Genomic DNA, 21,700 nt, shown 5'->3' on the forward strand with positions numbered 1-21,700 from the left:
TGTGGGTCCACCCAAGCTGATTCCAGTGGCTTTTTCATACAAACAGCCTGTCTTGTCTCATGCTTCAGACTTTCATAAAATCTCTCAAACAAATGCCATATGGCCTCAGCATGCTCCATACCTCTTGCTGAGTACCCCCAGGCCTGGCACTAGCTGCAGCCAGCCTTGGTTCTCAGTTTGGCCTCTCCTGGGCACTGCCAAGCCCAGCACAAGCAGCAGCCATCTGCAGATCACTTTGTAACTCATGCTGGGTGGCCCTGGGCAGAACACAGGCAGTTGCTGACCTTGGCCAGCACCTCTTGGGAGCCCTAGAGTCAGCAAAACTGAGTGGACAGTGTCAGACTATGATAAAGCACCACCCAGTAACCTCCACAAGAGACGCACTCAAGGGGAAGACTCAGCAGGCACCAAGCCCCACTGAAGTATGTCATGCTCCGTGGGCGGGCCCCTACACAGCTGATTCTCCAGTGGTCATAGCTGTCCTTGCAACCGGTGGCCCTGGGGATAAGTTCCTCCCATTGACACGCCAGCAATCAATGCTCAACTATGATAGGAAGGGGTACACAGCCCACAGGGGAGATGGGGGCACACCTGGAGTGTTCAGCTTGGGTGAATGGGGAGGCTGTGCCACTGGATCCTGCAGGACACTACTACTTAAGGCCACTCTTCCAGAACCAGGAGACATAGCAGCTATGCCTGGTACATAGAAACAAACAGAGGCAGGCAGCTAAAGTGAGGAGACAACGAAGCATGTTCCCTGCCTCAGTTGGTTAGAGTGTAGCCCTGTGAACCAAAATATCACAGGTTCAATCCCAAGTCCAGTCAGGGCACATGCCTGGCTTATGGGTTCAGTCCCTGGTCAAGGCATTTCTGAGAGTCAACCAATCAATATTTCTCTCTCTCATCAGTGTTTCTCCCTCTGTCTCACCCTCCCTTCCCCTGTCTATAAAATCAATAAGCATGTCCTCTGGTGAGGATTAAAAAAAATTCATGTCTCAAGTTAAAAAAAAAAAAAAAAAACCAGAACAAAACTCCAGGAAAAAAAAAACTAAACAAAATGGAGAGAAGCAATCAACTGGAGGCACAGTTCAAAACACTGGTTCTAAGGATGCTCAAGGAACTTAAGGGAAGAATAGATAAGAGAGAACTGCAACAGCATTAAAAAGGTCATGGAAACCATAAAAAAGAACCAGTCAGAAATGAAGAATAATTTACAGGGTATCAACAGTAGAGCAGACAAAGCTGAGAATCAAAAGAGTGATCTGGAAATATAAGGGAGCAAGAAACATTCAATCAGAGCAACAAAAAGAAAAAATAATTTTAAAAAATGAGGAGAGTGTAAGGAGACTCTGGAACTTCAAGCATACTGACATTCACATCATGAGGGTGCCAGAAGGAGAAGAGAGAGAACAAGAAATCAAAAACCTATTTTTAAAAAGAATGACAGAAAGCTTCCCTGACCTGGTGAAGAAAATAGATGTACAAGTCCAGGAAGCACAGAGAGTCCCAAACAAGATGGATGCAAAAAGGCCCATTCCAAGACATATCATAATTAAAATGCCAAGGGTTAAATACAAAGAGAGACCCTTAAAAGCAGCAAGAGAAGGGCAGTTGGTTACCTACAAGGGAGCTCCCATAAGACTTTCAGCTGATTTCTCCACAGAAACATTGCAGGCAAGAAGGGACGGGCAAAAAATATTTAAAGTGATGAACAGCAAAGACCTACAAACAAAATTACTCTTCCCAGCAAAGCTATCATTTAGAATCAAAGGACAAATACAGAGCTTCCCAGACAAGAAAAAGTTAAGGAAGTTTATCACTACCAAACCAGTATCATGTGAAATGTTAAAGGGTCTTCTTTAAGAAAGAAAAGGAAGGAAAAGGTTGAAGAAGAGAAAAAGAGAAGAGGAAGAAGGAGGAGGAGGAAAAGGAGAAAGAAGAAAACAGGGTCAGGGATGTGAACAATAGAATGGCAATAAAAACATATATATAAATAATTAAATCTAAAAAAACAAAATAAAAAAGCAGAACAGAAACAGACTCATAGATACAAAGAACATTTTGATGGTTGCCAGGTGAAAGGGGTGTTGCGAGGTTGGGTGAAAAAAGGTGAAGGGATTAAGAAGTACAAATTGGTAGTGACAGAATAGTCACAGGAATGTAAGTTACAGCTTAGGGGATATTGTCAAAAATATTTTGATAACTATGAATGGCGTCAGATGGGTACATGATTTATCAGAATGGTTAGTTGGTGTGTTATAAAATGTCTAATCAGTCGGGTTGTACACCTGAAACTAATATAACTTTAATAAATAAGTGTAATTTCTAACTACTATTTTTAAAAAGTACCCTTAGTTATCCTACTTTCATTCTTGATCATAAAGTCCGAGTCTCCAACTTCTTTATAATACAAAGAGGAAGATTGCTCTTTAGATTGACCTACTGGTAACTGAAAACTGTCTTGCAATCTTGCATATAAATCACCCTTTGCCAATGAGATTTTAGATCTATTGAAAAATAAAAGTCATCAAGAAAAGGAAAATCAGCTAGTGAACTCTGTTGTGGTTCATCACTCTGCTCAAAATGAGCTGATACGTTTTTCATCTGCTCTTGGCCCAACAGAAATAAGTTCTAAAGTAATGAAGTAGTTTCTGTTTCCTCAGCTCAGCTATTTGTCCCTCGGGTAAATCAGAAAGATAAAAGGTGCATGATACTCCCCAAGGTGTCACTGGAATATCAAATCCAAAAGAAGTCTAATTTCCAACTTTAAATGCCTCTTTGGGTCTTAGGGCTTAGGATAGGTTGGTGAGGAGAAAAGCTCTTGGGTGTTCTCTCACCTGTCTGTGAATTCAGTATTTTGGTGGGGTGTCGCAAATGAAAATGTCTGAAAGTCACCTTGCTCCTCTGTACATCGAGTTGTGTTTCACATTATGTTTGTGCAAAAGTTCTAATTACCTAGTGTCACCATACTTGGAGTGCAGGACTCTAGGAAATTGTGTTTTTTATTAAAACCACCTTCAGGTAAAGCATTTACTCTTATTACACCAGGTTTTCCAGATCACAGCTGGGGGCGTTTGGATCAGAGCGTGAAAATGCAACCCAGCATGTATCAGCATCTTGTCTCAGAGTAGCCCTGTTCCCCACAGGGATCACCATTCTGTGCAAGCCCAGGGGAGGGAGGAGGTTTGGGTGTTAGCAGGTATGTGTGCCATCTTAAGTATGTTAGCTCTTGAAATGGCAACTACTGACATCCCCCCAGGGCCTGGTAATAGTTCCTGTCAGCAGCAAAAGGAATCTCACGATAGGTGTGTCAAACAGCATCCACGTGACCTCCTGGGAAAACAGGAGGTCTAACAATGCTTTCTGCTCAGGGCCTAACAATGCTTTCTGAGAAACTGAAGGGAAGAGAATTAGAAGAACAGGTGGAGCTGAGGATCAGCCCATAAGAAAGTCCTCAGGTCTACTTTCTTGAAAGAAAAAAGAGAAAGGAAAGAAAACTAAGTGAATCAAAGAAGTAGTAAGAATTACTGAATGTCAATAGTGACCTTATCCAGACTGTTCGGAGTAAACTTATTCTTATAAATAACATCGTGTTTCTCCGTTTTGAATTTAGTTGTGTCCACAGTATTGGCCAGAGAACGGAGTTCACAGACATGGCCCCATCCAGGTAGAATTTGTTTCTGCTGATTTGGAAGAAGACATCATCAGCCGGATATTCCGTATTTACAATGCATCCAGAGTAAGAATCACGGCCAATCGCACTTACATTGCCGTTTCATTATTTCCTCATTCATTGAATGTTTAGTGTGCTCACTCGGTGTCAGTCACTGTTCTGGGAGTATGGAATACAGAGGTGAAGAAAACAAAGCTCCCTGATCTTATGGAACTTGCATGCTAATGGGAAATGACAGACAATAAATAAGAGATATAACAGGTATAATGAGATATGTTAGAAATTGATAAATAATATAGGAAAAAAGTGGGGAGGTAGAACATGCTAGGACATGGACAGGAGAGAGAGCAAGGCTCTACTTAAGAATGTGTGCAGTGTGAGCAGACCTGATGGAAGTGAGGGAACAGCCGTCCACCGTTCTGTGGAGTCAGGTCTGGAGGCAGAAGTGGTGGCCGGTGCAAAGGCCCTGGTGTGGGGTTCTGGCCACAGTGGAGAGGCTGATGTGATTGGAGCACAGTAAGCTAAGGTCACCTAAAGGGAAGAGGGGTGGGGGTGGCAGAGATCACGCAGGGCCTCGCAAGGCCACTGCAAGGATTTGGGCTTTTGCTCAGAGGAAATAGGAGCCAGTACACCATTTGAGTAGAAGAGTCACATGTTATAACTTACCTTTTAAAAGGAGCACTCTGGCTTCTGTGTTGAGAATAGACTGTAAGAGAGGCCATCAGGAGGCTGTTACAACAATCCAGGTGAAAAACGACAGTGGCAGGACAGTCACACGTGGAAGGAGGGTCGAAAGTTCCGTTTGAAACGTACTAGGTTTGACGTGACTATTAGATGCCTAAGTGGAAATACCGAGTCAGCATTTGAATCTGTGAAGGTGAAATTCAGGACAGAGGTCTGATCTGAAATATAAATTGGTGACTTACGGGAATATTTAAAACCATGAAGTCATCAAATGAGAGACAAAAGAGAAGGAGACCCACGGACTGAGCCCGGGGCTTCCATCCGCGAGAGGCCTGGGAGAAGGGGAGGCCCAGGCAGGGGAGGAAGTGGAGAGGGAGAAGCAACAACAGCCCAGTGAGGACCGTGTGCCAACCAGAAAAGCGTGGTCACCTTTCAGATGGTTTAGTCAGAGCAGGGTTAAACTGTTGCCTTTTTAACACTTTCTTGAATACTGCAATTTCATTTAACTGAGAGTAAAGGTAAATCAACTATTGATATCTTAGCAAGATGTACCCCAATTAAAAAAACATATTATTCTCACAGGAAAAGTGCAGTCTGTAACACCCTAAGCTCACAAACATCTCCTAATTATAATTTATCTGTTGCCTTTAATTTACCTGTAATTAGACTAAAGACATGTTACCAGTTACTGCACAATGTGGTCCATGCTCACGTTGTATGTTATTTTGCCCTTGACTTTTGCAAAATTATAAGACCTCTGCTTCACTTTTATCTGTCTGGTCTGTCATTTAAAACACCTGGTTTTTTATAACAGCTCAATATTAAAACTCATAACTCTCAGGCCAGCAGGAGCGCCCTTTGTTATTTATAGGCAGGCCTCCCCTGCAGCAGTAACGCCCTGCTCCAGGGAGAGGACCCGGTGGGTGGGTCTGCCCTTGGGAATTCAGTGCAGTAAAGAATGCCTGTTTTCTTGCCCTCCCTGACTCTCCCTAGCCCCAGGACGGGTACCGGATGGTGCAGCAGTTCCAGTTCCTGGGCTGGCCGATGTACAGGGACACACCAGTGTCCAAGCGCTCCTTCTTGAAGCTCATTCGCCAGGTGGACAAGTGGCAGGAGGAATACAACGGCGGGGAAGGCCGCACGGTCGTGCACTGCTTGTAAGTGTTAGTGAGCGCTGCGTCGCAGAAGGAGCAGCTGACCCTCATTACCTTCTAATTCACTATCTTGTTTTACTATAAATGGGAAAGTAATAAGTAGGTGTGAGTGAAAGGAGGTGGTCAGTCTACTTGATGAGGGTTGGGTTCGCTTTGCAGAAAGCAAGACAGGCGCTTGGATGGGCCGTCACTGCTGTAAAAACAAGCCCTGACCTTGCGATTGGGAACCCTTTCCCTCCCAAAGGAAACCCCTGGGTGGGCTCTGGTGGGCTCCTACCAGCTCTTGAGGGCCAGTTGTTAACATTGTGGGGAATTTTCTGAGCTGGTTGAACTTTCTAAACTGTTGGCAGCTTCAGAAACCATCCATAGTAAAGTTTTTCACATCACAGAAATCAGCAAACACCACAAATCAGGGCTGCCTCCCACCCAGCAAAGCTAGCTTACCATCACGCCAGTGGATGATTCTATTAGAAATCATGTCAGGAGCTTCAGAGACACTATCTCTTTTTCCTTTGTGGTATTAAAGAGAGTTTTCTGTTGCTTTGTTTTGTTTGGGGTCTGGAAACACACATGTTGGGGAGACTTAGAGCCTTGGTTGCCAGAGGTGTCCCCACAGCCACCAGTTTAAGCAGGAGATGCAGTGGGAGAAGTTCTGCAGCAGAGCAGCGACCCCAGCCTCGGCTGCTCACTGGGAATCGTTCGGGAAGTTTAAAAACAAAAATATCTATGCCCTGGCCACAGACAAGCCCAATTAAATCAAAATTGCCAGGGACAGGGTCCTCAGGTCAGTGCTTTTTAAAACTCCCACGTAGTTTCAACATTCAGCCTAGATGAAGAGCCACTGAAAAGAGACTTCCAGGTTTTTCAAAGCACTTTCACCTGCATTTCCTCATTGATGATGATATGTAGCTAATCAGCCAGCTGGAATTGGCTTAATGGAGCAGGCAATTAGAAAGTCATGGCAATTAGGGAAGATGTTTAGAGAATTTGTGGAAACTTAAAGTATTAAGTTTATGGCTCTTTTCAGTGGAGTGTGATTAGAAGTATACAATGAGCTCTCTCCCAAATTGAAGGAAAAATACGGGTTTAGTCTGAGCCCACTAACCCTACTTAAAAAGACAACTTGGGTGAGGGCCTGGGTTACTCTTTCCCCGGCGCCAGTATCTCACCAGTGCCACCCCCACTCAGGGCCCCGGGGGACCTTCCTGGCAGCCTCAAACCCCGCCCTGCCTCTCAGCAAGTCAAAACGTGGCCTGTCACCCTGCAGGGAACTGACATTCGCTGGAAAAGAATCTCATGAGCCTACTCAGACTTAACCCTCCCCCAGAAGTCCTGGAGTTTTGCCCCCTGAAAAGCTGGTTTATAAGCCCCTCCCACTTTACTGCTTTCCCCTTCCTTTTCTTGGACCCAGTTCATTATAAACATCTCTACCAAGAAAACCCAGAAATGAATAATTAACAGGTCACATCCCCATTTTTATTAATTTTAAGTCCAGATGTGAACTCTGATCAGAATAAGATCAGAGGGTCACCAGTGGGAGCTGATACAATCCTAGCAAAGAAAATTGACATTTTAGTTAGAGTTTGTAATATATCTATTAAGTTTTTTTTGAAAAACTGAAAGTGGTTTGCAGATACCCATTTCTGCATCTGGAGTCCGCCAGCATCTAGAACCAGAAGCATAAGGCATAGTACCCCATTTGATTAGTAGGTGCCTTACAAGGGCCAGTGGTTTAACCCAAAGGACTAAGTCACAGTAGAGGAAGCTGAGGCAGCAGGACAAGCCTCAGGGGAAGATACAAGCACGCCTTACATCAGGTTACTTCATAGACAACCACCACTACAATCTTCTAGGACACAGCTGTGGCCCTAGAGGGAAACAATCACATCACCTTCCCAAAGGTGCCACTTCAAACAGAGGGCTGTGATTTAACTGTAGTGGACAGTAGCAGGCATCCGCTGTTTCCACCGATGGTGAGGAAACACTGATTTTCTCTGAGAATCATTCTCTCCCATTATGAAGTCCTTGTAGCTCCTATGCAGCTGCCTCTTACTCTCTTGATATCCAGGTGGCAATGAGACCCATGCCTGGTGAGAGTGTTTATTGTTGTTTAGGTTTATAAATCTAAATCTAAGATTTTTAACTGTGAGAAACAAAGTTAGATAAAATTAGTGTCCTCCAGTACAGGCCAGCAAGGAATGCTTTGAATCACAACAGCTCCCTGCTGGTCATCTCTGGCAAGGACATCTATTCAGCTTAGTGTAGCGCCACCTAATGGCTGTGGGCAGAGTGTCCCGTCCCAAGACACCTCCAGATGCTGTGAATCGAATGGTGCCTTGAGCCACACAAACTGACAATAAGCGAATAAGGGATTTTTCTTTATACATATCTTTCAGCCAATAAAACCAGAATAAATGTCAGGTATCACCATTTTTGCAATCCTTGATGGAAGCGATGGATGTAGACAATGGTCTCTGACAGCTGCTGAAAACCATGAGGAGAAAAGCAAATGGAGGAAAAGTAGTGAGGTGTCAGTGCAAAGACAGAAAATAGACTGATGGGGCAGAAAAGAAAATCCAGGAAATCAGCACACCTCGGGGCTGCCTGCTTACAACGAAGATCTCACAGCAACACACCTACCGCAGGGCAGCGGGGAAAGACCACCCGCATCCTGGTGTCCCTCCTCAGACGACACACAGGAATTATTCCAAATGGATTGGAGACCAGAATGTGAAAAAGAAAACAATGATGTTTCTGGGAGAAAATCTTTATGGCCATGAGGTAACCAAAGACGTGTTTGTTACCGGAGACAAAGAACACTAGCCATGAAGGAACGTTGATAAATTAAACTTAATTAAAGTTAAATATATTTCATTTCATCAAAAGACACCAGAGTGAAAAAGCAAAACAGAGCTCGTGAAGAGTTTTGCAATGCATACATCTGACAAAGGACTCGTGGCCAGAATACCTAAGAACTACCGCAAGTCATTAGGAAAAAGATAGACAGCCAAAATGTTTGGGCATTAACACTTGACAAGAACATCATTAAAAAAAAAAGAAAAAGAAAGAATATCCAAGTAGCTAATAAGCTTAGAAAAGGTCCTGGGACTTCCGCCAAGATGGAGGTGTAGGTGGAAACACTTTGCTTCCTCGCACAACCAAATCTAAAAATAATAAAGTTTTAACAACAATAAACGCAACCAAACCACAGAAAATCGAACAATACGGAGTCCAAAAATAACGAAACACTCAGCTAAACCGGTGAGAGGGGCGAAGCCAGCAGCAGAGCAGGTCTGGCAAAAAAGATCCCCCCGACCTGGGCAGCGTGCAGACAGCCAAGGGCGCGGATCCCAGGTGTGGGGTAGCTATGGGCGGACCCAGGGAGGGCGCAGTGCGGCTGGCTGTCTGCGACCGCGCATTTGCGCGCAGATAAACCAGTGAAGAGATGAGCATTGAGACAGACCTCGAAGGCCCCGGCGCAGGGCGGCGGGCTCCCACATTTGCGCTCAGATAAACAGGCGGGGGCGAGTGGTGAGGCGGACTGGGTGAGCTGAGAGGACCGCCATTGCTCCCTCTCTGACCCCACCCCCACATACAGCATCACAAACCGGTGACCTGGGTGGCCCCACCCTGGTGAACATCTGAGGCACCTCTCCTCATACATAACAGGCACAAACAAATCAAAACATGGCTCAAGAACAACTCAGAGCCCCAGAGCCAATAAATCTAAGTGATGAAGAAATAGCTAAACTTTCAGATGCACAGTTCAAAGCACTGGTGATCAGGATGCTCACAGAACTGGTTGATTTTAGTCACAAATTAGAGGAACATATGAAGGCTAAACTAATTGAAATGAATGGAAATGCACAGGAGACCAATAGTAATGGAAAGGAAACTGGGATTCAAATCAAGGGAGTGGACCAGAAGGAAGGAAAAAATGACCAAACAGAAAAGAAAGAAGAAATAAGAATTCAAAATAATGAGGAGAGGCTTAGGAACCTCCAGGACATCTTTAAACACTCCAACCTCCAAATTACAGGAGTGCCAGAAGGGGAAGAGGAACAGTCACGAGTGGAAACCTTATTTAAACAAATAATAAAAGAGAACTTCCCCATTCTGGCAAAGGAAATAGACTTCCAGAAAATCCAGGAAGCTCAGAGAGTTCCAAAAAAGTTGGATCTAAGAAGGAACACACCAAGGAACATACCATAATTATGTTAGCCAAAATTAAAATGAAGGAGAGAATCCTAGAAGCAGCAAGAGATAAAAGGGGACAGTCACCTACAAAAGAGTTCCCATCAGACTCTCAGCAGATTTCTCAAAAGAGACCTTACCAGGCAAGAAGGGGCTGGAAAGAAGTATTCCAAGTCATGAAATCCAAAGACCTGCATCCAAGAATGCTCTATCCAGCAAAGCTTTCATTTAGAATGGAAGGACAGATAAAGTGCTTCTCAGATAAGGTCAAATTGAAGGAGTTCATCATCACCAAGCCCTTATTATATGAACTGTTAAAGGGACTTATCTAAGAAAAAGAAGATAAAAAAGATGAACAGTGAAAGGACAGCAAACTCACAGTTATTAACAACCACACCTAAAACAAAAGCAAACTAAGAAGACAGCTAGATCAGGAGTGAACCATAGAAATGAAGATCACAAGGAGGGTTAGCAACAGGGGAGTGAGAGAAGGAGAAGGGGGGAGAAGGTACAGAAAATAAGTAGCATAGACAGTAGATAGAAAATAGATAGGGGGAGGGTAAGAATAGCATGGGAAATATAGAATCTAAAGAACTTGAGACACGTGTTCATGAACTAAAGGGGGGAATGGTGGCGGAGGGGTGTGCAGGGTGGAGGGGAATGAAGGGGGGAATAGAACAAATGTAATGGCATAATCAATAAAGTAAAATAATATATTAAATAAATAAATAAAAAGGTCCTCAGTACCATTAGTTTTCAGAAAGATAAACACTGAAATCAGGATCCGGTGTCAGTGCTACTCACCCAAATGGCTGAAATGTACAAGACAAGCAAATGGTAATAACGTCACGTGTCAGTGAAGCTGTGGAGGTCCTGGAACTCCCACACACTGCTGGGAGGAAGTAAATACACTACAGCCACTTTGGAACTGTTAACAGCATCTACTAAAGCTAAAGTAAATCCATTCTCTGAGCTCTTCCACTCCTAGGCATACAGCTACGGACCTGAATCATACCTGCACCACAAGACATGTGTTATAGCAGATTTGCTCATAATATCAGAAACTAGAAACAGCCCAAGCATTCATCAGCTATTAGAGAAATAAATTACACAGTAGTATATCCATTCAGTGGAATTATTTTCAGGAAGATAAAAGAATATTGGTACAATGGATGATTCTCACACATATAATATTAAGTGAAATAAGCAAAACTCAGAAGAGCATGTAGGGTATGATTCCACTTACATGAAACTCAAAATAGACAAAAGAAGTTTGCAGTGCTGGAGATGAGAGAGAGAGATTATCTTTGGGGTACCGATGGTGTCGACAAGGAAGGGGGTCCAGGGGTCTGAATTTCCATCCGAGTGGTAGTTACATGGTATATGCATTTGTAACAACTGAGATACATACTTTCCATTTGTGGACTTAATTGTAGGTAGGTATATTATACTTTGTTTAAAAAAACTGATTTGGAACTTACCAGTGGACTGATCAAGCCAACATTTGATTTCTTGAGGAAATGAAATCATAATGATTAACATTAACATCATAAAAAAAGGAGCAATTTGATATCTGTGCCTGCTTTGCAATGACAGTATGCTTATAAGTTGTCCTGGTCCAAAAAAAAAATTCTTATGAGGCTCTGGAGCTAACTCCCAATTTTCAGGAAATATAGGGTTGGGGAGCAACATGTTAAATTATTCAGAGACACAATGATACAGAGCTCCCAAAAGGAAAAATGACCTCGTTTCCTCAAGAAATAAATTGCCAAAAGGGAAAAAAAGAGGAACTTATAGATTAAAATAAACTTGCAAGACATCTGAACCAAATGCAATGTACGGACTTTGCTTGAATATGGATTGGAAATAGACAACCATAAGAAAATGTGAGAACCAACCTGAGAAATCTGAACACTGTCTAGAAAAATACTAAAACAGTAATGTTTATTTATTTTAGGTATGATGATGGTATTACGTTTTAAAAAAAAAAGATTCCCAGCTTGGTTAAATCCACAGCTGGTATAGAAACAGCACGGAATGGCCTGGAACAGCTCGTGGTTCCACAAAGTAAGGGCAGGCTCGGGAAGGAGGGAGACTTCCCCCAAGCACACAGGCACCGGCCTGGTGGAGTGCCCTGTGGCCTGAGCTGGAACAATTTCGGCAACAAAATAAATGGAATCTACACTCCTGGACTTTAGCTCATAAAATAAAATATGCGTAAGTCTAAACTGACCTAAGTGATATAGAAATAAATAAGCAAATACAAATTTTAACTGAGGGAGAAGAGACAGCTCTTTCTTAAAGTAGAATGCTGGAGGAGAAAGGCAGAAAATCAGTGCGGCCAACACCACAGTGATCGTTAGGGCCCGACCAATGTATGCTAAAATCAGGAGGTGAGACTTTGAGGAGAAATAAGATATTTGCATAATGCCAAAGTATCTATCCCAGCTGTTTATTAACTACAAAGAGAAAGGTAATATCTACACAGGAGAAAATATCTGGGCACACACCATCTAAACAAGTGACCCAGGTCACCATCGCCCGCAGCAGACAACTCGTGAGGGATGCAACAGCCCCTCTCTGGTTTCTGTGCCCCGGTGTATAACCCTGTTTCCAATCATGAGAAAATGTCAGACAGACCCAAGTGAAGGGGCATTCTGTGATTCGTATTTTGTAATGATTTCTCAAAGTATGGATAGGGATCATGGCTACTTTCCACATCTATGTTCCACTTTGTATTCCAAAAAATAACTGACCAGTACTCTTCAAAAGTGTCAAGGTCAAGAAAGACAAGGAAAGACTGAGGACCTGTCATGGATTGGGGGAGGCGAAGGAAACAAGACAACCGAGTGCGAGATGGGCTCCTGGAATGGATCCTGGACCAGAAAAAGGACGTTGATGACATTGGCTAAGGTCGTGGTGTCGGTGATAGTTTTGCAGCAGCGCTGATTTCCTGGCTTTGGTGACGTACTACGGTGAGGGAAGATGAGCCCATCGGGCAGAGTGGGCATGTATGCAGGGTAACTGCGCTGTTTTTGCAAGGATCCTGTATGTCTAAACTTGGATATTTTTAAGGCCAAGTTCGTCTTTGAACAGAGCTCACACCCACCACCAGTTTTCCTGGCAGATACAAAATGAGGTGTTTGTTCATTGAAAATTTTCTGAGGCAGGATCTCTCAATAAAAGTTGATAAGGTGCTGTATTAAACTAACATAATGTAGGGCTGGGGTGAAGCTGGGGGAACAGGATGTGCCAGATGGCGCCTCCAACCAGGGGAACCTCGGGGCTGGCACTGAGGCTCAGGTGCTCCATCCACTGCATGACAAGGACTGGCCCCGGTGGCCAGCTCCTGGCCTGGGAGGCTTCGCCAGCCCGGCTCCCGAGGGTTAGGTGGCGGGTGCCGCCCATAGTGTGCAGTGTAAGGACAGACGTAGTCCAACCAGCCCTCTGACTCCTCTCCCGGCAGGAACGGGGGCGGGCGCAGTGGCACCTTCTGCGCCCTCAGCATCGTGTGCGAGATGCTGCGGCACCAGCGGACGGTGGACGTCTTCCATGCGGTGAAGACGCTGCGGAACAACAAGCCCAACATGGTGGACCTGCTGGTAGGTGCCCCCCTCCCCCGTCCCCTCTCCCCTCTCCCCCTCCCCCATACCCTGACCATGACCGTGAACCAGGCTTTGTCCCAGTTCTCAGGAGACCCCCGCGTGGCGGTTAGTCAGGGAAACTGATTCAGAGAGGAAGAAGCTCATTTTCAAAACCCTAATATAATCACTTCTCTTACGAGGGGTTTTCTCCCTCTTCACCCCTTTGCTTTGTCACAAGGAGACTTTGTCTCAGTGCATTTGAAGTGTGGAAAGAGTTGGGACTCACAGTGCGCTTCTTACTGGTCTCCGTTCCACGTGACTAAGCACTTAGTCTTCACAGAGACAGAATAATCATAGCACACGCAATGCCAGATTTTCAAATTGTGTATCTTATAAATAGCTTAATCACCTAATATTTGTAAAATCTGTGAATTTAGTTTGACATGCAGAATACTGCACTTAATTATGGTGGCCATAGCTGAGAAAAGGATTAAAGCAGTTGAGAAACAAAGGACTCTGCAATTATTTTCTGGAGTGTTTCATGAACTCTCTTGTGTGTGTGTAGCTGTTGCAGTGCCAGCCAATAACTCAAGAATAGTCGAATGGTGTAAAGGAGGAAGGTTTTAGATTAGGTTTCCTACTTCTCTGTCGGTGGAGGAAGGATCTGAAGGAAACGGGAAAAAATTCTAAGGTGGAGAGAATGGCCGCCCAAGAGCGAGGAAGGTCGCACTGCCAACAAGTTTTGAGCCTCTGTTTCCGGGGCCACAGCACTGCAGACGTGGGGTAAACTTAAACTAGCGTAAAGAGACTAAAGAGAGAGTTGAGATATAAGACACAGTTGAAGTAGCCATGGTCCCCAGTCCTGACTACAGCGGTACCCGCAGCTGAGTGATGACAGTGACCCAGGACGCTGACTCTGGGACACGCCCAGACCACTCCACAGAAGCACCTGCTTTCCGGGGATGCGTGCCTTGTGTCTGAAGAGCTGCTCTAGTCCAAGCAGTTTGGTGCTGGCCGGGGAGCGTCGTACCGCAGGGCTGTTCCTCCAGGTGCGGACTCACAGCCATCGGCACCACGTCGGCTTCTGTGGAGAAAGGACTGTGCCCCCAGCCTCCCCCACTCTTGTCCTGCTCGGGGAGAAGCCGGTGAAAACCCAAATTCTAGTGTCAGCTCTGCTACTACCTCAAGTGTGGCCTCAGACAAGTTAACTTGTCAATTTAGGTTTCCTTGGGCAAGACACTTAACTCTCTGGGGGCCTGAGCTGTGTGAACTAGGGATAGTGTTGGCTTATGGTAGTGACCCCTCGTGATGATGTCTGTGAAGGTGTTTTGGAAACTGCCAAGGTGAGAAAGCTGGTTCTTGACAGTGTAGGTGTCCACAGGGCACCGGGCAGCCAGCAGCCCGTCTGAGGTAGTTATGCACAAGCTCTGGCCTGCAGCAGGGGGTGGTGGCTAGCTGCCAGCAGGTCCATGGTGCTCAGTGTGTGCCAGAGCCGCTCCAGGTGCCTTCCCATGTCACTGATCTCATGTGCATGGCTGAGAGGCTGATAAGACTATCTGTGGTCACTAGAGCCAGCCTCTCCCAGAGGTAGGGCCACCATGAATTTTAAAGCATTCTCCATCTCCAGGGCTGGGAGCAACTGGGAAAAGGGCAGTCGGGGCGGCCAAGGGGAAGACCGATAAGAAGGCTGGCAGAGGATAAAAACAAACACACACATGTAGATTAAAATATTCTGTCACTTCATTTGGTATTTCCCTGATTCACAGACAGAGGTATAGCTTCCAAACTTCATTTGGTACCTGAGCAAAGCTGACCTTGGGGGGAAAAAGTTGTTTCCCTCTTAGCACAGCCTAAATTAAACAGATCATTAATTAGGACAGACCCTTGCAGCCCTTTCCTCTGGGGCTCTGGCTGTGGCTTTCATCTCCCACAAGTTTTCATGGACACAAACAACACAGTTTTTCCCAGTCAGCGGTGCCAACGGCGGGCTGGGACAATCCTCTGTGAACTGAATGGACACCTGGGTGGCTGGACCGGACGGGAGCATCTGATCCCACCTCAGTACTCAGAGGCTTCTCTCATTATGTGTAATTCAACCACAGAGAACAGGATCCTTGAGTGCCCAGAGCTCAGAGGGTCAGCCCCAGTTTTAGGGTAAGGTCAGGGGCTGATAAATGTGGAAAAGTTTTGCAATTTCCTGAGAAAAATGTCTGATAAATTCCTCACAGTGGATATTGGCAGAATAATACTGATGACCAGAAAGAATGTCACAATGCTCTTTGACCTGTGCTCCAAGCTTCCTGAATTAAATAAGGATTCTTGTCACTTGCTTGGTTTTTGCCTTTAGGTACAGTTTCTGTTTAGTTGGCACTCACGTACTCATCCGTGTGTATATTGGCAAAGGGGACTAATTCAAGTCAGGGTGACAAAGCCTGATACAATTCCATGGGGCCTAAAAGGCCATCTGAGACCTGAGTCCCTCCTGAGCACAAGACGTTGTGCCAGCACCAAAAGGAGCCGAGTGCCGAATCTTCTTAGCTGCATCTTCACAGAACGGGGCGTGCGTGCCGGGGAGCTCTGGAGTGCACTCCCGGCCGCCCGGGCAGCCAGGGCGATGCACCGGGAGAGCCCCCACTGGGCCTGCCCAGGTGTCACAAGCGGAGGCCGAGTCACACAGTGGTCCCCTCCTTTCACAGCGTGGAACGCCTGCCCCGCGCCCTCCGGTCACAGTGGGATGAGCGTGCAGGGAGGGGTCCGTCTGTAGCTCCCTCTCAGGCGCTGATGTTTCTAAATGACTTCCGAGTTTGAAAATCCATCCATCCGTTTTGAATCATGGCACTTTCAACACAGATATGGAAAGCCGTAACAGATTTATTTCTTCAAATTTTTAGTTTTGGGGGCTCTGGAGAAAAGCCAATTGATTGCTAGGAAACAAAATAATTTGTAACACAGAACTAGATTTTTTAAATATTAGCCCTTATTTTTTTTAAGATTTTTTTATTTATTTATCTTTGGAGGGGAAGGGAAGGAGAGAGGGAGAGAAATATCAATGTATGGTTGCCTCTTGTGAGTCCCCTGCTGGGAACTGGCCTGCAACCCAGGCATGTGCCCCAACCGGGAATCGAACTGCAATCCTCTGGTTCGGCAGGGTCCACAGCCCGCCCCTTCCAGCCAAGCCCACCTCCCCCTTCCCGGCCCCTGTGCTCCCCTCTTGGCCGGTATCTCCTCACCATGAGGCAGAGCCGGCCACCCAGACTCAGCGCCACTTTCCTCTCATGTCACACATACCGTGAGCTGTGCAAAATGGCACGTGCTGTGGGAATACAGCTCCCCCCATGTGGGGGTCTGTGTGTGTAAGGATGTGGGTGTCTGCCTGTGTGTGTAGGTGTGGGTACGTGTGTAAATATAGGTGTGCGTGTAGTTTCCGGGTGTATTTAGGTGTATGTGTCGGTATATATGTGGGTGTATGCTGTATGTACAGGTGTGAGTAGCTGTGGGTGTCTGTATTTTGGTGTAGCTGTGGGGTGTGTACATGTGTACAGGGGGTGTAGGTGTGTGGTTGTGGGTATGTGTATGTGGGTGTAGCTGTGGGGCGTGTGTAGGCGTGTGTAGGCATGTGTGTGTAGGTGTGGGCACACATGCTGGAGTGGAGGGCGTGGGCTCGGGCGGGGAGTCAGAGATGTGCTCTCAGGCCCTGAGCTGTGCCCCGCGGGCTGCGGCTGGCGATCCGAGGCGGCATCCCACTTCTCTCGGGCCCGGCCCTGCCACTGCCACCAGGCCCCCTGGGGCCCCCAGCCCTGGAGGAGCAGCCCAGCCTCACACTCCCGTTAAGACCCCTGGGGTTGGTCCTCCTGCATATCAGGGCAGCAAATGGGGTGATCTCTGTTCGTGCCCAGTGCCCTCCCTCCGCCCCAGACTCTGATCTCTTTGAGGCAGGAGACAGCAAAACCACTCAGCACCAGCTCCCAGCTCCAGGGAGGTGCCCAGTGGCTATTTGCTGAGCAGCTGGACATTGCTTCTCTGCAGCAAGACCCACATCCATCCTGAGCCGCCCCTGGCCGCCCTCTGGAACCTGGGGGAGGCTGTGGCACCAGCTGACAGGGATGAGCAGGAACCGGGCACAGACTGCATGGTCTTTAAGGGAAGAGGTTTGCTGTGCATTTTTAAAGGTACAGGTGGGAGTGATGGCCTGTCTGCTCCTTGTCAGAGGCACGTGGCTGTCTTACCCCGGGGGCTGCTGCCACAGCACTGCTTGCCCAGTTGACCTGGCCGGGAACCGTGAACCCAGTGCAGGCAGGGGCATCGGTCGGGATTTTTCCCACACAGAAGGGTCTGTCAGCACAGGGCCCAGCTGAAACTGTGTCCTTGTCTCAGTTTCACAAAGCAGGTGCTCCAGGGAGGGCAGCTTTGCCACAGGTGAGCCAGCAGACCCTTCTCTCTGAATCATCTCAGGCGTGGATGTGGGCTTTGAAGCGCCGGGCTGCCCGAGCCTTCGGGAGTCTCCCAAAGCCACCTCGTGGAGCAGGCGAGGGCTTCGGAAACGTAACCTCACTTTTAGGTGCCCTTTCAGATTTCACTGTCTCCCTCTTTGTGGGAACAGGAAGTGTGGTCCAGAGTGAAAGGGGGTCAGGTCTCGGAGAGGACTAGCCGGTCCCCCTGGTTACCATCCTGCCCAAGGATGAGACCCTTCTTCACACCCAAAGCCAGCTAATGCTGCCCGAATCATGAGTTTGGGACCAAGACAAAAACATCTTTTCCATGAAGCACGGAGATGGCTCGTGTGGTTTCATTATTCAGTACAAAAACGAGTGGGGTGATCCCATGTAATCAGTTTCCAACGCAGGAAGATTCGGGCATTTCCTGAGTTGCTTGGGGGGAGGGGACATGACAATTTCTGATCATTCTTCTCATTTCTTTTATTTTTCTGCTTCAGAAACCAGTCATCACAGAATCTGGGGATAGACAGCTTGCTTAGGAGGGATGAGCTGAGAGAGAGAGAACTCATTTTGGAAATGACAGTCATGCCCATGACAGGGCAGCCTCAGTGACCAGCACTGCAGCCCCTTCAGCAAAGCCAGGACCCTTTCCTCGGCAGTGCTGGGGCTCAGGGCCAGCAGCCAGGTCCCCCACTAAATGAAATATTAGTTAGTATCTTCATGTGTCAAAAGGATGGGCTCGTAGCAGGTACTGAGATTAGTTGCACAATTAGGTTTGTACAAAATTATGTTTATCCAATAAGGAATTAGATCTCTTAGATTTCCGTTTAAAAAAAAAAACAGTTGTCTCTGTGATTCACAAAAATAATAATAATAAAATCAGGAGAAATTAGTGGAGTGCTTCATAGCCAACAGGTCAGCTCCGTGAAACTCAAGTGATTTCTGAAAATAAAAGTACCAAATCCTGAAATAAAAAATACTGGAATGTGAATCAGAAAGCATTTGTGTGGACATTATTTTCAGTTCTCTTGGGTACATACCTGGGAATGAAATTGCTGGACTGTAGAGCAAGTCTGTGTCTAACCTTTTGGGGAGCTGCCTGGCTGTTTTCCAAAGCGCCCGGGGCATTTACACGCCCACCAGTGTTGTGTGAGGGCTCCAGTTTCCCCACATCCGCATCAGCACTTGTTATTGTCTCTTCTTATTTTAGCCATCCTGGTAAGTGTTACTGTTACTGGTGTTTGATATTGTGACACCTTCACTACATGGAAATGAACTGTTTACCTTCTGCCTTCACCTCTAGATTGTAGTCTCCCTGAGGACTGTGACTGTCCCTTGAAATCCCAGTCTCTAGCCTTTGACGTTGGTTGGGTTGAATCAAATGCTGCTAAACCTTTTGCCGTCACTTACACATATGACCAACATTTAACTCTCCCAGCTGTAGGTCAGGTTCTGCAGCAAAGACAGGTGTCCTGTACACAGACAGGTAAGCTATGGCCTTTGTCTGCAAGCAAATGGATTAGACTAGCAGAGCATTTAGAGAACAGATAACAGGTGAAGAAACGGAAGCTGCAGTGACTAATTAGGAGGCACATATCCAAAAAAAAGTAGAAATTTATTTTTAATTAATCTGGAAAACCCAAAAATAAAAGACCCAGTCGCTTGGTTGTGACCATCTCGTTGGGTGAGGCGACAGCAGTGCTGACTTGTACAACTCACCGAAGTTCGGGTCCCTCTGCAGAGGCCACACCCACGAGCATCCGCCAGCGCAGTGCACACGCACAGGTGTGGAATGCCCTCCCCCACCACCTGCAAGCCCAGGTGGGTGGCCCAGGACCTCACAGGGAGCTTGATCTGGCCAAGGTCCGAGATCTGAGAAAGCTGTGCTCGAAGAAGATGAAGTCAGTGCCTGAGTAGGAGCTCGTGTCAGACACCGCCTCTCCGCACCTTTCTTCGTCCCATAGCCTCTACCCGGAGTGCCCGTGTTACTGCGTCAGGATGGCCCTGTACTCGGCCATTCAAATTGGGGCGCTCTCGAGGGTACAAAGGAGGCTGCTGATGCTTATGCCGGCACAACAAGCATAAACCAGTGTTCTGTCCTGGGCAAACCACAGCCCACAGCCACCCACCCCAGCTCCATGCTTTCACTCTCTCCCTGCTGTTACCTACCTGCTTCTTTCCAGACCTCCCCTGAGAAGTCCCCTGTCTCTTCCACCACACCCGTGTCGGAGGACCCTTCACGGGCCCTGCTTATCTCTGCCCCGCGGGTGGTTGTGGGTCCCTTGTCTCATCCTCCTCGTTGGACTATGGACTTCTCAAAGTCAGAGTCCAGATCAAAGAGGCTTTTAAAATTTCTCTTTAAATGGAGGAATCCTGATGAACAAACATGGAAGGTAAACCTGGGCCGGGAGTGAAGCCACATGTACTTACCGAGGGCCGTGAATGAGCAAGTCAGGAAGGCATTCCCTCCAGCACTCACTACCTTTCCTTCTGTCGCCTGGTTGTCCCATGCTTTGTGCTCAGCGTATCGATGTGCAGGTAAACACGTATGTGTGGACAGATACATACGTGTGTTTCAGTTGTCAGGAACTTTCCAGGAATTCTAGCGAGCAGAGGTAGCAGAACACCTTCCATCGGGCTTTGTGGAGAACATCCGTAAACAATGAACATTTACAGTTCAGAGCCATGACGTTCTATTTACCTCTGGTTCAAATTCTTCTCCGTTTGATTTCTCCCAATTAAACTCCCAGTCGGGCATAACTGCTTTCCTAGAAACCGCCTTTAGACATTGAGGAGCTGACATTTTCTCCCTTCTGTTTTCCAGGATCAGTACAAGTTCTGCTATGAGGTGGCCCTGGAATACTTGAGTTCCGGCTGACGACACCACACTCCACGAACAAGCCCTTTCATCCCGAAAAGCCAAGATGTTCCCTGGGTTTGTGTAGATGAGGTCGAGACTTCCCAATATGCTTATTTTGCTTTGCATAATGGGCTCTTTTTAAGAGCCCAGGAAAGTACGTAGAAAACTGCTTGCACTGCCCAGTTCCCAGCAATGCTGCTGCCCGTCGGAAGCGCCGCGGCACACGTGGCGCTGTGCTGCGGCCTCGGCTGCTCAGAGCAGGGGAGATGCCTGGGCGACTCAAGAGCACAATTATATTCTTATGAAGGAATTTGTACCTTTGGGGTATTATTTTGTGGCCCGTGAACCTTTGTTATTGTTACAATCGAGTGTACATTTTTGTTCTGTGGAGAATGCTACCTGGCATTATGATAATATATTATTTTAGTTAATATTTGTATTTTAACATGTTGCATAATATAAGCTTATGTAGCTTTCCAAGACTAACAGATAAACATACAATGAACAGAGATATGTTGTAGGAGTTGTTGTTTCTATCAGATTTGTATCGTTTCCACGGGGAAAGCTTGGGAGGAGTTCAGTTCAAAAATGCAAATCTCAACGATCGGATCCATGGATCGAAAGCTTTTCCTTCTGTTTATATTGTAAATATTTTTGATTTCATCAAAAATTATTTATTCATTAAAAGAAATTTTTGTGAAGCACAGTGAGTGACAATCATTTTTATTAAGCCCAGGAAATGGTTTACTGTGTAATGTTAAGTTGTGTGAATTCTCAACTCAATAAATAAAGAGCGGTGACCAGTCGTGGTGTATTCCTAGTGCCCCTGGGGCCCAGGAAGAGGGAGCAGCTCCAGTCTGTCCTGGTAACTCCTTGGTAGCTGTTGGCCCTGAGCAGACAGAGTTGAAGTATTTGAGACAGAATTTTCGTCGGTGAGAAGCCCAGGCCCATCCTGGGAGCCGCCCCTGGTGCTGAGGAAACATGAGCCGCAGCGTCTGCCCCAGCACCCAACTCTCACCCTGTTCACAGGCCATGACAGAGGGCACCGGGCCGGACGCTGAGGCAGTGACTTTGTGACCGGAAGCCACCTGTCCTCCGACTGTTTCAGCTTAGTT

At 46.6% G+C, this 21,700-nt stretch overlaps 1 protein-coding gene across 4 annotated transcripts in view; it reads left to right on the plus strand.

Moving 5' to 3' along the window:
* PTPRM (protein tyrosine phosphatase receptor type M) overlaps nt 1–21,286 on the plus strand; it is a 613,403-nt gene extending 592,117 nt beyond the window's left edge. For all 4 annotated transcript variants that reach the window (XM_053673443.1, XM_053673444.1, XM_053673445.1 and 1 more), the window contains 4 exons: nt 3,614–3,739; nt 5,351–5,514; nt 13,172–13,307; nt 20,550–21,286. In XM_053673443.1, coding sequence (XP_053529418.1) covers nt 3,614–3,739; nt 5,351–5,514; nt 13,172–13,307; nt 20,550–20,603 — 480 coding nt within the window. In that variant the 3' untranslated portion in view covers nt 20,604–21,286. The remainder of the gene's footprint in view (nt 1–3,613; nt 3,740–5,350; nt 5,515–13,171; nt 13,308–20,549) is intronic.
* The last annotated feature ends 414 nt before the right edge of the window (nt 21,287–21,700 follow it).

Source organism: Artibeus jamaicensis, unplaced genomic scaffold (genome assembly GCF_021234435.1).
Source record: "Artibeus jamaicensis isolate MK-2021 breed Jamaican fruit bat unplaced genomic scaffold, CSHL_Jam_final contig_864, whole genome shotgun sequence".
Lineage (NCBI taxonomy): Eukaryota > Metazoa > Chordata > Mammalia > Chiroptera > Phyllostomidae > Artibeus > Artibeus jamaicensis.